Genomic DNA, 16005 nt, shown 5'->3' with positions numbered 1-16005 from the left:
AAAGTAACTTTCCCCAAGGATAACAAAATTATTTAAAAGTTATTTAGGCTGCTCTGCCTCAGCGCTCGTCACTGTCAGAATGATTGAAATGGCCAATCAAATCAGAGAAGGCGGGGCTTACTGTTCACAGAGCGAATGATCTCATTTACATGATTTAATCATTCATAACTGAACACGATGAGAGAAGAAACATTTTTTGTTTTTGACACACACATACTAATAAGAGTGAATGTGTGCATATTTTAGAATAAAATATTATTTACAAATAGTTTAAATTGATTAGTTCACAACTTCAATTAAACCTAGAATTATCTATTTTTCTTTATTCCCTTAAATCCCTTTTAATTATTAAAGAACCCCTCCCCCCAAAAGCTTTAATCTCTTTCCTTAAAGGGATAGTTCACCCAAAAATGAAAATTATCCCATAATTTACTCACTCTCACGCCATCCTAGGTGTATATGACTTTCTTCTTTCAGCCGAACATAATAATCAGAGTTATATTTAAAAATATCCTGCCTCTTCCAAGCTTTATAATGGGAGAGAATGGAGCCTGAGATTTTGAAGCCCAAAAAAGCTCATCCATCATAACAGTGATCCACACGACTCTAGGGGTTAATGAAGGCCTTCTGAAGCAAAGCCAAGCGTTTATGTAAAAAAAACATATTTATAACTTTATAAACTATAATCACTGGCTTCCGGTAACAGCTGTACGAGAGTCTAGTTCCGGTGGAAGAGTGACCTCTGACCCGACACATGATCAGAAGCGAAGAGGATAGAGCATAACACCGGTCACGAATTAGAAAAAATTGTAATTCGAAAAATGAGTTTGGGGACTTGAGTTTGTTGTTATAACCGCGAGAGGCGTCTGCTCTCACCTGAGCTTACGCTACTCCTGCATCACACGTCGGGTCAGAGGTCACTCTTCCACTGGAACTAGACTCGCGTACGGCAATGATTACGTATTTTCGTGAATTTGGGGGCGGAGCTATCAAGATAGAGGTGTGATTCTTTTGGCTAGGGACGTGTTTGTTTTGGCTAGGGGCATGTTTGTTTTGGCTAGGGGCGTGTTCGTTTTGGCTAGGGGCGTGTTCGTTTTGGCTAGGGGCGTGTTTGTTTTGGCTAGGGGCGTGTTCGTCTAGGGGCGTGTTCGTTTTGGCTAGGGGTGTGTTCATTTTTGGCGAGTGTGTTTGTTTTGGCTAGGGGCGTGTTTGTTTTGGCTAGAGGTGTGTTTGTTTTGGCTAGGGGCGTGTTTGTTTTGGCTAGGGGCGTGTTTGTTTTGGCTAGGGGCGTGTTTGTTTTGGCTAGAGGTGTGTTTGTTTTGGCTAGAGGCGTGTTTGTTTTGGCTAGGGGCGTGTTTGTTTTGGCTAGAGGTGTGTTTGTTTTGGCTAGGGGCGTGTTTGTTTTGGCTAGGGGCGTGTTCGTCTAGGGGCGTGTTCGTTTTGGCTAGGGGTGTGTTCATTTTTGGCGAGTGTGTTTGTTTTTGCTAGGGGCGTGTTTGTTTTGGCTAGGGGCGTGTTTGTTTTGGCTAGGGGCGTGTTTGTTTTGGCTAGGGGCGTGTTTGTTTTGGCTAGAGGTGTGTTTGTTTTGGCTAGAGGCGTGTTTGTTTTGGCTAGGGGCGTGTTTGTTTTGGCTAGAGGTGTGTTTGTTTTGGCTAGGGGCGTGTTTGTTTTGGCTAGGGGCGTGTTTGTTTTGGCTAGGGGCGTGTTCGTTTTGGCTAGGGGTGTGTTCATTTTTGGCGAGTGTGTTTGTTTTGGCTAGGGGCGTGTTTGTTTTGGCTAGAGGTGTGTTTGTTTTGGCTAGGGGCGTGTTCGTTTTGGCTAGGGGTGTGTTCATTTTTGGCGAGTGTGTTTGTTTTGGCTAGGGGCGTGTTTGTTTTGGCTAGAGGTGTGTTTGTTTTGGCTAGGGGCGTGTTTGTTTTGGCTAGGGGCGTGTTTGTTTTGGCTAGGGGCGTGTTTGTTTTGGCTAGGGACGTGTTTGTTTTGGCTAGGGGCGTGTTTGTTTTGGCTAGGGGCGTGTTCGTCTAGGGGCGTGTTCGTTTTGGCTAGGGGTGTGTTCATTTTTGGCGAGTGTGTTTGTTTTGGCTAGGGGCGTGTTTGTTTTGGCTAGGGGCGTGTTCGTCTAGGGGCGTGTTCGTTTTGGCTAGGTGTGTGTTCATTTTTGGCGAGGTGTGTTTGTTTTGGCTAGGGGCGTGTTTGTTTTGGCTAGAGGCGTGTTTGTTTTGGCTAGGGGCGTGTTTGTTTTGGCTAGGGGCGTGTTTGTTTTGGCTAGGGGCGTGTTTGTTTTGGCTAGGGGCGTGTGTTTGTTTTGGCTAGGGGCGTGTTTGTTTTGGCTAGGGGCGTGTTTGTTTTGTCGATTTCAAATATCAACAATGTTTCTCAGAAATCGCTTACTGTACCTTTAACTGTGAGAAAGTGTTGTGAGTGTGATTTACCTGCATAAACGGCCAGTACATCAGCCCGGTCTGCACAGAGAAACAAACACAGTTGTGTGACTCTATCCTGCTGCCTTAACAATCTGACATTTACCAGCAAAACTACAGATCCGTATAAATGACGCCTGCAGACTCACCTTGTACGTGTTGAGGAATTTCTCCTTCCAGTCCTGCAGGATCTCATCTCTGCCCTCCATGAAACTCACACCTGTGTATGACATCATCACAACACATCTCACGTCACACCTCACGTCATAAGACCTGTCAGTCAGTCAGTCACCTGTGCTCACCTGTGTATGACATCATCACAACACATCTTATGTCACACCTCACGTCATAAGACCAGTCAGTCAGTCAGTCACCTGTGTATGACATCATCACAACACATCTCACGTCATTAGACCTGTCAGTCAGTCACCTGTGTATGACATCATCACAACACATCTCACGTCATTAGACCTGTAAGTCAGTCACCTGTGTATGACATCATCACAACACATCTCACGTCATTAGACCTGTCAGTCAGTCACCTGTGCTCACCTGTGTAGAACGCGCTGATGGCGAGCGGCGCGGCGAGCGTCTGGTCCAGCACGAGCTTCTGCATCACCGCTCGCAACGCGTTACCGGGGAAGCGTCGCTCCAGGAACCGCATCCAGAAGAAATTGAAGTTGCCGTGAAAGCTGAACGCGACCACCGCCACGTTTCTCGTGTGCGACCAGTCCACCTGTTCCTTCCGAGAGAAGCGCTGGTGCACGAGATCGCCGCCCGCGAACAGGCACCCGTACAGAGTCACATTAGTCGCCCACGGGAAGCGTCTGACAGGCGTCAACAGCGCGTCGCGCATCTCAGCTGCGGCCTTTCATTAACAACAACAATGATCCACGAACAGTTGAGATGAAATTTGGTTTGATCCTCAACGCTGTTCCAAGATCCTTATATTTATGAAAACTCTAATGTACTGTGTGTCTATTGACAGTATTCAGTTGGAAGGGCAACCGAGAGCGCGAGGCGCGCATGCGCAGAACCACCCTATCGTCACGCCCACTCAACCGAAAGGGAGTAAATCGGGCTGCAAACTTTCTTTTATTTTTATTGCTTATTTAATGATTTATTCTTGTGTACAACACGAAACCGGGAACAACCAATAACACAAGACACAAGCACTAGGATAAACACTATCTAACTAACTAGATAGCAAGGAGCAAGAATAAAAGGCAAACGATTGGCAGACAAAGACAGTAATGCACTATTTAATATTCTACCAGAGGAACATAAAGTTTGAGACCTTCCTTTTCTTTTTTAAAATAAATACACGAAGAAACACTGCCAGAGAGGGCGGACTTTACCATCAACCACTCGTTCCTACTTGACATAGACTAAGTTAATATTTTTAATAAACATTAATTCGATTGCCGTTTTAAGTACTTTACATTTTTAATTATGTTTTTTTTTAAATAAACAAGAAGAAAGTATAGCATATTAGTTTGTTTTCCTTGAGTTTTTGAGTTATTTGAAATATTATTAATTTTATATTGGTGTAATAATGGTGTATTCATTGCTTCAATGAGCTCATTGTTTCTGCCTTAAATTATTACATTTTTTAAATTAATACATTTTTAGCTAACTGTGATTTGTATATGTACATTTCTGAAATACTTAACTTAGACAGTTTCCTCTGATTACAGATCACTCTAAATTGTAATGTGGATCATGCACTTTCTGTAAAGCTGCTTTGAAACGATGTGTAACTAAGCGCTATACAAATACATGTGAATTGTAATAACCATGAACTGTTAAAACCGATATCAATTTATTTGAATTTTACAATCTATATTCTGTAAATATTGTATGTATGGGATGCAAATGAAAAGGACACTGACACAGCTGAGCATAAAGGTTTTTTTAGGGGCCTATTTATTTATTTTATTTTATTTTTATTTTACATGTATGAATCATATTAATTAACGAGGCATCAATGTTCTCATGAAACATTTAACACACAGGCTACATGGCCGAACTCATTCGTGTGTCCCGTCATGCCCCGGTGCATTGTGGTCGCTGTCAGGGGCGCATGCGCACAGCGGAGCTCCATCTTTCCATCCCGAGCGCAGAAGAGCAGCGGATGTGTTGATGCTTGTGGACGTTTTGTTTTTATTTTTAAACGCTCAGAGTCGATGTGAAACAAACCCGAGCGGACTCTTCCTCCGTTATTATCCTCCTGGGAGCTTCCAGCGGACAGAAACGATGCGTGTGGCGGGTGTTATGAGGTAGATCGAGCCGCTGCTGCTGTGCTTCGGCCGCGGCGACACATTTGAGTGTAAATCCGCTAAAAGAGTGTTTCCGGCCCGCACGCGAGCAGGTACGTTTGTGTACGTGTGATTGTATGTTTGTTGCGCGTGTGTTGTTTAGGTTAGCAGTTAGCTGTGTGTATATGTATGTGTGTGTGTGTGTGTGTATGTGTGTGCGTGCGCGCGCGTGTGCGCTCGCTCGGATTCACCCGCAGCCATAATGAGCCCAGAGCTTCATCCCGAACCGAACCGAGCCGAGCCTGTGCTGAGCCGCGATCCGACCTCTGATGCTCTTCGACATCATCTCGGGCTAGCTTTAGCCTTAGCTGTGGGCCATTTATCTGCTCTGGGTTAGTGTTGTCATCAGTAAATGCTGAAATGAGTGAATGTGATGTTTGTCGTGATACAAGCACACAAGTGTGTGAGCAGGACGTGTACAGTTGCATCTCTGTCAGTGTATCTTCAAGAGAGAGAGTCTGATCACATCTGAAACTCACATTATTTTACTGTCAGTACAACTGTCACTCATATATCAGTGTGATTACCACAGTATTTACAGCTATCAGTCGGTGGATAAACCTGAATGCCGAGATGGGAATCATCTTATGTCATGTTAATGACAGGTAGGCAACACCTGGAGTGTGTCTCTCTCTCTCTCACACACACACACACACCCCTGATGTGTCTAATACAACACTCATGTAATGATCAAGACGTTCTGTGTCTTTTTCACGTACTGTATTTTGTCCTGTTGTCGTTTAACTTGTGGATGTTTCTCTGTGCTTTGTGAGCTGATAACATTGTCATTTTTGATGTTGTTCAGTCAGCACACATTGTAGTGAATGACCTCTGACCTCTTTAAGGGTCACCGCAGGGCACAACAGCTGGACTCTGTAGGTCTGTCCTAATTTGCATACTTGTACACTATTCTATGCCATTTTTGCGTAATGTATAGGATGATGCACTTAATTAACCGAAAAAGCAAAGTGTTGAATGTTGGATGCACTCGACAGCTTTACTTAGTGAAGGATCGATGTTGAATGAATGACAAAATATTGTATAATTCATACAGTTGAGTGTATAGTGCGTAATTTGGGACACAGCTTGTGTGTATGATCACACTGTGTCATCTCTGGTGTGTTGTCCTTCAGTTTCAGTGTAGTTTGGGCAGATTAGCACCTGATTGCTCAGGTAATGGGTTTCATTCTTGTCAGAATCTCCTCTGACAGCACGCGTGCAGCTTCTGCAGGTGTGTGTGTGTGTGTGTGTGTGCTGCTCATTCAGACCTGTAGTGAGTCAGCAACACAGTGACACACACACACTGCTCGTCTTCTCATGAATGTGGCCGTGTCTTCTCCAAGTCCAGCGTTGAGGTTTGTGTGATCCGGACTCAGACCTGTTCACACTGCTGATGTTCAGGAGTGAATTCAGATCTCAGTTCTTGATTCAGTCGGCCTGTTGTTTGTGCTTCAGATTAGAAAAGCTTAGGCTACGTTCACACTGCTCAGATCTGTTTTTTTGTATAGCTGTTCAATTTGTTGTTTTAAATCAGATTCCAGTGTGAACAGATCATGATCCTGAACTGACTTGCATGCACAAAAGAACGAGTAAAAAGACGTCACGCGGCGCGCTGTCATGCAGAGGTAAACACGGGGAACAATAAAGTAAGTGATTGCGTGTGTATGTGTGGCGTGATCTGCCGTGGAAGCGAATGAATGCGCAGGCAATATAAAATAACAATGACGAGGATGCGAAGAAGAAGAGCAGAGTTTTTAAACCTTTGATAATACGAGCCCTCGTGTTTTGCTTTGTATAAAGAGCTGTGTCTGGAATACTGTAGTTCTGACACATCACTGTCCTTCACTGACGATCTTTCACAGCTGTCTTGATAACATCGGCTATGTAAAATGGGACTCCCATGAGCTCAGATTTGTGATGAATGTTGCTCTAGACATAAAAGTTGCATGAGTTCTGATGTGACGGAGGACGCATTGCGAAACATCTGACCTGTATCACACATGGAAGTGACATAAATCTGAACGGAAAAGATCCATGTGGTTTGAGCCGCTCTCACTGTCATGGGAGAAACAGATCTGAGTCACATCAGGTGTGAGCAAAATAAATCTGGTTTGGTCGTCTTTAGCCTGCGGTCTGAACGCAGCCTTACTGTTTATTAAGTGCCCTAAATTCATCCAGGATTTCAGCATGATCTTGTTCAAATGTCTTTTTGAAGTGTTATTTACTCATGCTGATGATGCCTTCGCGTTATAAAGGTCTGCTGTGCGACATTTCATCTTTCATCTCTTGCTAATCTGTCCTGACCAATCAGAGCTCACCTTAGTTGAGTTGCTCAAAAGATTGGGGTCGGTAAAATTTAGTAAAATATAATTCATTCCTGTGAATTTTCAGCATCATTACTCCAGTCTTCAGTGTCACATGATCCGTCAGAAATCGTTCTGATATGATGATTTGATGCTCAAGAAACATTTCTGATTATTAATGTTGAAACGGTTGCGCTGCTTCAGATTTGAGTTGAAACTGTCCACACTAACAATGATAACATTCTGTCGTCTGTCTCTTTAAATGCTCGAGCGCTTTAACGCAGGATGGATTCTGATTGGCTGTCGGAAAAATCATTCTGAAAGTGATTCCGATGATATAGTTTCTATCGTGATAGTTGTGGTGTGGACTCTGTTATTCTTTTACATTTAGAACGATTTTAGAAGTATATTTATCGATATCGTCCTTCAAGTGAACGAGCCTTTAAGGTTTTTAGAAATTTTTTTTTTATTATTTGACTTATTTATTTTTAAATTGAGTAACTAAACCTGGAATATAGCCATAGAAGCTGGCATGGCTTTACAAGGGAAAGAAAGAAAGAAAGAAAGAAAGAGAGAAAGATAAAGAAAGAAACCAAATGACATTTTGTTCCTTTCAGTTGCATTTTGAAGGTTTGAGAATATGACCATGATCACAGATTCACTGACTTCATTAATGAGTCTCACGGCAGCGTTTGGATGAAGTCTTCCGCTCTCAGATCATTACGGTGTGTTGAGCAGAAACGCACTGTAGTTTTCATATAACGCAGGTTTGAGAGGAGCGTGTGGACGAAAGATCCGATCTAATAAGTGTTTGGATTATAATATTTACTCTCTCTCTTTTAGGAACCATGAATTTCCGCGAGCTGCATCTAAACGGTCCACGATGAGCAGCGCATCTAAAGACCTGCCGAGAGAACGTGACGTGTGCGGTCCACTGTGAAGACACGTCACATGACCTGGACCCGCCGGTCCCACTGCCTGCTGGGAGCTGCAACTCTTCCATGCGTCTAGTCATTTGAGGTGCTTTTATGTCAAGATCAGAAGCGCTTTCAGACTTCTTTCTCATGGCTTTGATTGGTCGGACTCTAGCCGCGGAGGTCCTGTCTGCGTCGAGTGGAAAAGTGATGAGTCCGTTTCGCGGCGGGTCTGCGCTGTGAGCCCGTCTCACTGCGGTCCCGGGAAAGTTGTGCTCCGTCTTCCCTCTTCTGAGCGCCAGAATGAGACATTGTGTCGGGACAGAGAAGAGCGTGTGATCTCTCACGAGGAGTTTTGCTCTGGTCCATAAAAATGAATGGAGGTAAAGAAAGGGAGGGTGGGGACGGCAGAGGACATCTCGCCCAGGTGCCCATCGGCTGGCAGCGAAAGGTGGAGGCCTCGGGGGTCCTGTATATCAGGTGTGTTCTCACTCCATGCACTTTATCCTCATGTTTAAACGGTTCATTGGATGCCCATTTTCCACAAGTTGGTATGATTCTTCAGGGTATGCTATTTCATGTTAACAATGTGTTTTAGCATGTTGTTAACATGTTTCAAGCATGAATTAGCACAATGCTAGCATGTTTTAAAGGGTTCATCCGATGCCCATTTTCCACAAGTTGGTATGATTCTTCAGGGTCTTCATGCTATTTCATGTTAGCAACATGCTAATTCATGTTAACAATGTGTTTTAGCATGTTGTTAACATGTTTCAAGCATGAATTGGCGTAATGCTAGCATGTTTTAAAGGGGTCATCGGAAGCAAAATTCACTTTTATATGGAAACCCCTTTAAAGGGTTCATCCGATGCCTATTTTCCACAAGTTGGAATGATTCTTCAGGGTCTTCATGTAAAGTTTGTAACATACTTTGGTTAAAATTCCTCAATGGTTGTGTAAAACATACTAACAACAAGCTAATTCATGCTAGCAACACGTTAATTCAGGTTAACAATGTGTAAGAAAAATGCAAATTCATGCAAACCTTGTGTTAATTCATATTAGATATGTCTAATTCATTGTTTGCAATGTGCTAAAACATAAATCATGCTAACAATGTGCCATTCAATGTGTTTTAGCATGTTGTTAACATGTTTCAAGCATGAATTAGCACAATGCTAGCATGTTTTAAAGGGTTCATCCGATGCCCATTTTCCACAAGTTGGAATGATTCTTCAGGGTCTTCATGTAAAGTTTGTAACATACTTTGGTTAAAATTCCTCAATGGTCGTGTAAAACATACTAACAACAAGCTAATTCATGCTAGCAACACGTTAATTCAGGTTAACAATGTGTAAAAAAAAATGCAAATTCATGCAAACAATGTGTTAATTCATGTTAGCAACGTGTTAAAACATGCTAGCGGCATGCTAATTCATGCTAGCAATGTCTAATTCATGTTTGCAATGTGCATAAACATAAATCATATTAACAATGTGCTATTTCATGTTAGCAACATGCTAATTCATGTTAACAATGTGTTTTAGCATGTTGTTAACATGTTTCAAGCATGCATTAGCACATTGCTAGCATGTTTTAAAGGGGTCATCGGATGCCCATTTTCCACAAGTTGGTATGATTCTTCAGGGTCTTCATGTCAAGTTTGTAACATACTTCACGTAACATAATTCGTCAATGGTTGTGTAAAACAACTCACCTTTACCTCCTCAAACACAGCTCTGTTCACAGCGACCCGTTTCGGTGCATGTCTCTTTAAATGATAATGAGCAACTGCTCACCCGCAATATGACATCATAGTGCTCAGAAAATGCAAACGGCTTGATTGAGTGTTTGTTTTTTAGGATTAAAAAGTGAGGAGTGAATGGATTTTCTTCATTGTATGGTGGTTGTGTCCACACACTGCAAACACCATATAAAAGTGAATTTTGCATCATTAAGATGCTTGACTTGCATTAGCAGGGTCCAAATTAATTTTTGCCTCACCTGCCAAAATTTACTGGTCATAAATATTTCTTACAAGCCGTGGATCGATTTATTTATTTTTTTTGTATGGAAGCTTGTCTCCGCCACAGAATAAAACATTTTAAAAGATAATTGCAACTTTTTATCTCACAATTGCAAGTTTACATCTTGCAATTGCGATTTTATATCACGCAATTCAGACATCTTTTCTCAGAATTGTGAGATATAAACTCACAATTGCAAGTTATGAAGTCCAATTCTAATGAAAAAAAGACTGACTTTTTTCCTCAGAATTCCTAGTTTATATCTCACAGTTCTGACTTTATATTATGCAATTGTGAGGTAAAAAATCGCAGTTACCTTTTTTATTTATTCTGTGGCGGAAACAAGCTTCCATAATAATGCTGTGCGAAACAATTTTTCCTTGCACACATACTTGTGTCATGTTTTGGAAGCCGGCTTTACTGGCGATATTTGCGGGCGCCATATCTTTGCATAAATGATATGTGATGCCGTTTGTTATTTCTTTATGTCTTCTTGAACTCTTCATATGGTGTGTGCAGTTCGCAAATGCCTGTATTATCAAATTTTTATTCAACTGGTTCACAATGTGCCATTGTTTTTCTATGTAAACATGCGCTAGACGGACGTCTTTAACCGTTGCCCTCGCATCTCACGTCTTTTGCAGCATCTCGCTCAAGATTAAAGAAGTTCAGCTTTTTAAAAACGTGTCTCTAGACGAGAGTCTCGTGTTTTTAACCGCAGAAATGTGTCCTGTGTGAAATACACCTTCACTGTTTTGCCACAACGATAGTTTGACAGGTCTTTCAAATCTCCTGGCTCTGTGATCCATCATAAATTATGGCAAACAATATTGAGTATCCTAGTAAACACAAACACAAATCTTCCATTCCAGATTTGCGCAAAACTTTTGCGAATTTTTTTTTTTTTCTCTAAATGTCGACAAAAAACGAATGTGAAATGATGGCGTTTCCATTAACTGATGTTATGTGACTAAAACTTCATTTTTCCTCTCGCAATAAGTAAAATCATTCCAAAAACCATGGCAACGGACATTGGTAGGTTTATGTACTATATCCCAGCCGCTGCACTGGCCATTATTATTAATATAAGGAGACGTATGTGTGTTTTCCAATCATTAATGGTGAGGAACGACTGTGAGCGGCTCATATGAGGAGTTTCTGGGTGTTTCTCCCTCAGATCTGCTTCGAGGTCTTGATTGTGGCATTTCTTTGAGGTTTAGAATCCAGTATTCCTGTAATTCTTTTGTCTTTTATGAATGTAATAAAGAACTCTCTCGTATTCTGTCCAACACATCTACGTCAGCTGACCTGTAAATGTGCAAAAACTGTTTCCATTGCAGTTTTGCAAAATATTTCCTTTTCGAATTGCCTGAAACTTTTTTGTGATAAATGGGAGTTTTTGCAAAATTGACGTGTTTCCATTGGGCGTATTTTCAATTCGCAATTTCAATTTGCGCAATTTGTAGGGTAATGGAAACGCAGATACAGTCGGTTATGTCTATCCTGAACGTAAACAGTTGAGAAAATAAACGCATTTGCATCAGTAACAGTCTATTAGATCTGTGCATTCGCTCTTAAAGTGACAGTAGCCGCATATTCCTGCAGCGGTCTGTGTTTTTAATGTTAATCAAACAACAAAGGACAAAGTTAAAATCACTCGCTGCTCTTGAAAAAATAACTTTTGTAACTTTAATAAGGATTAGGATGTTTAATTGATAAATTTAAGGTTATGCAGTGTTGTTTTACATGTGCTTAATTTATTAAATTCCTGTACCTGAAAACTACTGTTAGACTAACCTGAAAAGCACTGTTTATTTCATTTGTATCTTTATTATATTGTATTTATATGTGCTTTTGCTTTTAATTTGATTGTGTTTTTATTTTATTACTGACTGTTTACTTTTCTTTAGTAATGTTTTAAATGTATATTAGTTAGCCGGCTAGTAGTTTTAGCTGTGGTATTAAAATTGAAATAGAAAATTGTGAACTTTCACTGGTATCTGAAATGTCGGTGTCATAAGGAGCGAGTCACCGATTGGAAGTGCTCTGCTTATTAATGCCTGTTTTTGCAAAAACTGTTTAACAGCCGGTACATTTTCTTAATTCACCGGCCATTGGCAGGAGTGGCAAAAAGTTGGTTTTAGGCCCTGAGGCTGACACTGTAAGTGGCATGAACAAAACAGAAGCTAATTGCAATTTCTTGTATGACAATTAATCGTCGGCTCATAATTCATGATCGTGACAAGCCTCTGACTCGCTCAAAGCTGCTCTCTTTCAGTGTGTTCAGTCTGGACCCTGTGTGAAACATGCCATTTCAGAAAGTCCTCCAGACACTTTTGACATTATTTGTCAAAACTAAAGTGTCTCTTTTTACTTTTATAGATTGATGTCTTTACTGTATTTGTCAAGTCACCTTTATTTCTGCAGGTCTTTATATAAAGCAGCTTCACCCTGATAAACAGGAACATAACAATCAATTCTGCAAATAGGGATGCACGATATATCGGCCGCCATATCGGTATCGGACGATATTTGTTCATTTTTTTATGTTATCGTTATCGGCCCGATAAGAAAATTTGGCAGATATATTAAAGCTGATAAATAATGGATTATTTCCTTCAGCTGAGACACTTCAGCTTCGCCATGATGGTTTTGAATTGCTTGAAATATGATTGGAATCACTTCAAAAAAGGAAAATACAGTGAAGTGCAGCACAAGTCTGTCATATCGGCTACAGAAAATTATGAGAACATTATAATTGTGTGTTTGGGACATGGATTTTAATGGTGAGACTTTTGTTTCTGTAATCAGGCTCTCAAAAGATACAGTACAGGTCAAAAGTTTGGAAACATTACTATTTTTAATGTTTTTGAAAGAAGTTTCTTCTGCTCATCAAGCCTGCATTTATTTGATCAAAAATACAGAAAAAAATTATAATATTGTGATATATTATTACAATTTAAAATAATTGGTTTTCAATTTATTATACTTTAAATTATCATTTATTTCTGTGATCAAAGCTGAATTTTCAGGATCATTACTCCAGTCTATCACATGATCCTTTAGAAATCACTCTAATATGATGATTCATTATCAAAGTTGGAAACAGTTCTGCTGCTTAATATTTTTTCATAACCTGTGATACTTTTTTAGGATACTTTGATGAATAAAAAGTAAAAAATAAAAAAAATAAAAAAGCAAATTTTTTAAAAATAGAAATCTTCTGTAACAACAATATACACTACTGGTCAGTCAATTTTTTTTTTTCTTTTTTTGAAATAAATCAATACTTTTATTCAGCAAGGATGTGTTAAATTGATAAAAAGTGATAGTAAAGAAGATTTATATTATTAGAAATTTTTTTTTTTTTTTTAATAAATGCAGTTCTTTTTAACCTTTTATTCATCAAATATATCAGGCAGCAGAACTGTTTCCAACACTCATAATAAATCAGAATATTAGAATGATTTCTGAAGGATCATGTGACACTGAAGACTGGAGTAATGATGCTGAAAATTCAGCTTTGATCACAGGAATAAATAATTTTTTAAAGTATATTCAAATAGAAAACTATTATTTTAAGTTGTAATAATATTTCACAATATTACTGTTTTTTTTTTTTCCTGTATTTTTGATCAAATAAACGCAGCCTTGATAAGCATTAGAGACTTCTTTCAAAAATATAAAAAAAACGTAATGTTTCCAAACTTTTGACCTGTACTGTATATCGAAATTTGGATTTAGATTTATCGGCCAATATATCGGTTATCGGCTTTCAAATATAAAGAATTATCGGTTATCAGTATCGGCCAAAATGTTCATATCGGTGCATCCCTACTGCAAACTTCATTAAATATGAGACCAATTCTATATTCTGTTAAAGAGCAACTTGCAGGTTAGAAGACCCAACAAGTCAATGTATAGAAAAATAATGTAGGAACTAGATTTTCTTTAAAAAAAAATTATAAATATGCTACAGTGGCTTCTGGAGTCGTTTTTGTGAGAAAATTTTACTTCCGCATCTGAAAATGGGCGTGACGGGCGAGAGTCGTGACGTAGCACGAGGGAGAGCGGTCGATTCAAACAACAGGGAAATATGGATTGCAATGACATTTCGGACGCTGAGGAAATTGTTTACGGACCACAGCCATACAATTATGAGCCTGCTAGGCTGCCAAGAGAGCAGGGACAGGCCAGGATTAATGTTAGACAGAACATATTGGAACTTACAATAACAGAAACTAAGCTTTGATCAGGCGTTTGTCATGCTCATTAATATCCGCCCAGACTAACGTTACGTGATATAACTTAGCAGTTTCTCATGGAGAGACAGAGAGATATTTATTCCTGATACATTTTTTGTTCCATAGGTGCTTGTGTGGGAAATGCGAGGCAATGTTTACAGCTGAGGAAAGTCAGTGTTGCAGGGAGGTGGATGCATACTGGGCCTTAGTGGAAAATGCCAAACTTTCCATGGTTGCAGTTAGTGTTACTACAGTAAAGCCATGGTGAATGTTGCTGATCTATGGACACTGGATAGTTCGTTCATTCATTGCACAATGTTTATTCCTGGTTTTCACGTCAGCGCTGTTTGATCCGTTAATAACGGAGAAATGTGAATATTTCTCACTAGATCTCGCAGCGATGTTATTACTTCAGTGGCGAATTCTTTATTTACTGGATCTCGCAGTTAGGCTACAGTGTTGCTTGATCAGGCTCGCGCTGCACTGGTCCAAACTGATAAACGGTCCACACAAACACAATAACGAGTAACTGTTAGCTCAGTTTCGTTCCGCTTACATTGCGTTTGCCAGTTGATGTTGTGCTCGCGCCTACATCCAGCGGGAGAACCCGAAGATGCGTGCACTGAAGGAACCGCACTAGCTCTGAGTCTCACCCGGTTCTTACTTCGGTATCCCATGTTGAACTCCTTCATATCGCCGGGACGATAATCCTCCGATCTGAAGTGAACGCTACACACGACCGCGTTTTCCGAAGCCGACGCGGAAGAGAAATCCCGTCTCTTCACCTGCACAACCCGCACCCAGGCACGAAAGATAGCACCGTCCTTTTTCTTGTTAGGAAACCGGTGGACTCGATGTCCTGACAGGCTGGAGTTTTTGCAAGCTCCACAAACACATAAATTTACCATGACGATGATAAATTGAAATACAAAAACTACTGAAAACACACTGTCTCACGACCGCTCTTACTGAATACCAACCCACTCTGCACTGAGCTGCGGCAGAGCACAGCACGTCTCCCTCGTGTGACGTAAAATGACGCGATGTTGAAAAAAAAGCGGTTTGTACGAGCAGTCAAAGAAACGCTCACTTTATCTACTAAATTGGTGTCATTATGTCGTTTTAAAACATTTTAAATCCTGCATTATCTTTTCATATGGTATTTTCATACACGGTTATATATTCATTTAGATTTTTTTTTTACCTGCAAGTTGCTCTTTAAGTAATAGTGTATTTGGTGTGTGTGTGTGTGTGTGTGTGTGTGTGTGCGCGCAGTCCAAGTGGATCAGTGCTGTCCTGCCTCGAGCAGGTGAAGTCTTACTTGCTGACTGATGGCACCTGTAAATGTGGTCTGGAGTGTCCTCTCATCCTACCCAAGGTCAGTACTGAAGTTGCCCAAACACCATGCATACACTCTGGACATGTTTCCAAAAGCCACATTATTGCATAGCCGTATACATCTATGACATATACATGCTATAACGTAGCCTATACATTTACATCGTCACTGATAATAGTGTTGATGTGGAGGATAAATCACTGCAAGATCAGCATAGACGCTCCATTCCTCAACCGTCACGAGGATCTCATGTCTTCATTCACGGTTCGGTTGCGAACCACACATGCTCAAACTGACCCGAGGAACATGATGCCTGAGAATATTTCAGTATTGAGCAATGAATCAGACTTCACTTATATTTGGCCAAACAGGTTTGCAAAAAGGCCTGAATTGATTTGCGATTCATTTTGATTTATTCAGTTGCTCTCTCACTGAATCAT

At 40.5% G+C, this 16005-nt stretch overlaps 2 protein-coding genes across 3 annotated transcripts in view; one reads left to right on the top strand and one right to left on the bottom strand.

Moving 5' to 3' along the window:
• The window catches only part of LOC311092591 (mpv17-like protein), a 6488-nt gene extending 3019 nt beyond the window's left edge, over positions 1-3469 (bottom strand). The window contains exons 1-3 of one of the 2 annotated variants that reach the window (XM_084129415.1): positions 2973-3469; positions 2570-2640; positions 2433-2462 (exon numbers count right to left, since the gene is read on the bottom strand). In XM_084129415.1, coding sequence (XP_083985541.1) covers positions 2433-2462; positions 2570-2640; positions 2973-3276 — 405 coding nt within the window. In that variant the 5' untranslated portion in view covers positions 3277-3469. The remainder of the gene's footprint in view (positions 1-2432; positions 2463-2569; positions 2641-2972) is intronic. The other variant, XM_084129414.1, reaches the window with a different exon arrangement.
• Positions 3470-4495: 1026 nt separating this feature from the next.
• The window catches only part of mbd5 (methyl-CpG binding domain protein 5), a 33014-nt gene continuing 21504 nt past the window's right edge, over positions 4496-16005 (top strand). The window contains exons 1-3 of the mRNA XM_084129963.1: positions 4496-4791; positions 7885-8435; positions 15502-15604. Of these exons, the coding sequence (XP_083986089.1) occupies positions 8329-8435; positions 15502-15604 (210 nt within the window). The 5' untranslated portion in view covers positions 4496-4791; positions 7885-8328. The remainder of the gene's footprint in view (positions 4792-7884; positions 8436-15501; positions 15605-16005) is intronic.

This window comes from Abramis brama (assembly GCF_963993115.1).
Source record: "Abramis brama genome assembly, chromosome: 11".
Taxonomy (NCBI): Eukaryota; Metazoa; Chordata; class Actinopteri; order Cypriniformes; family Leuciscidae; genus Abramis; species Abramis brama.
Note: the sequence above shows the minus strand (reverse complement) of the source record. Positions and strands in the feature narration are given on the sequence as shown.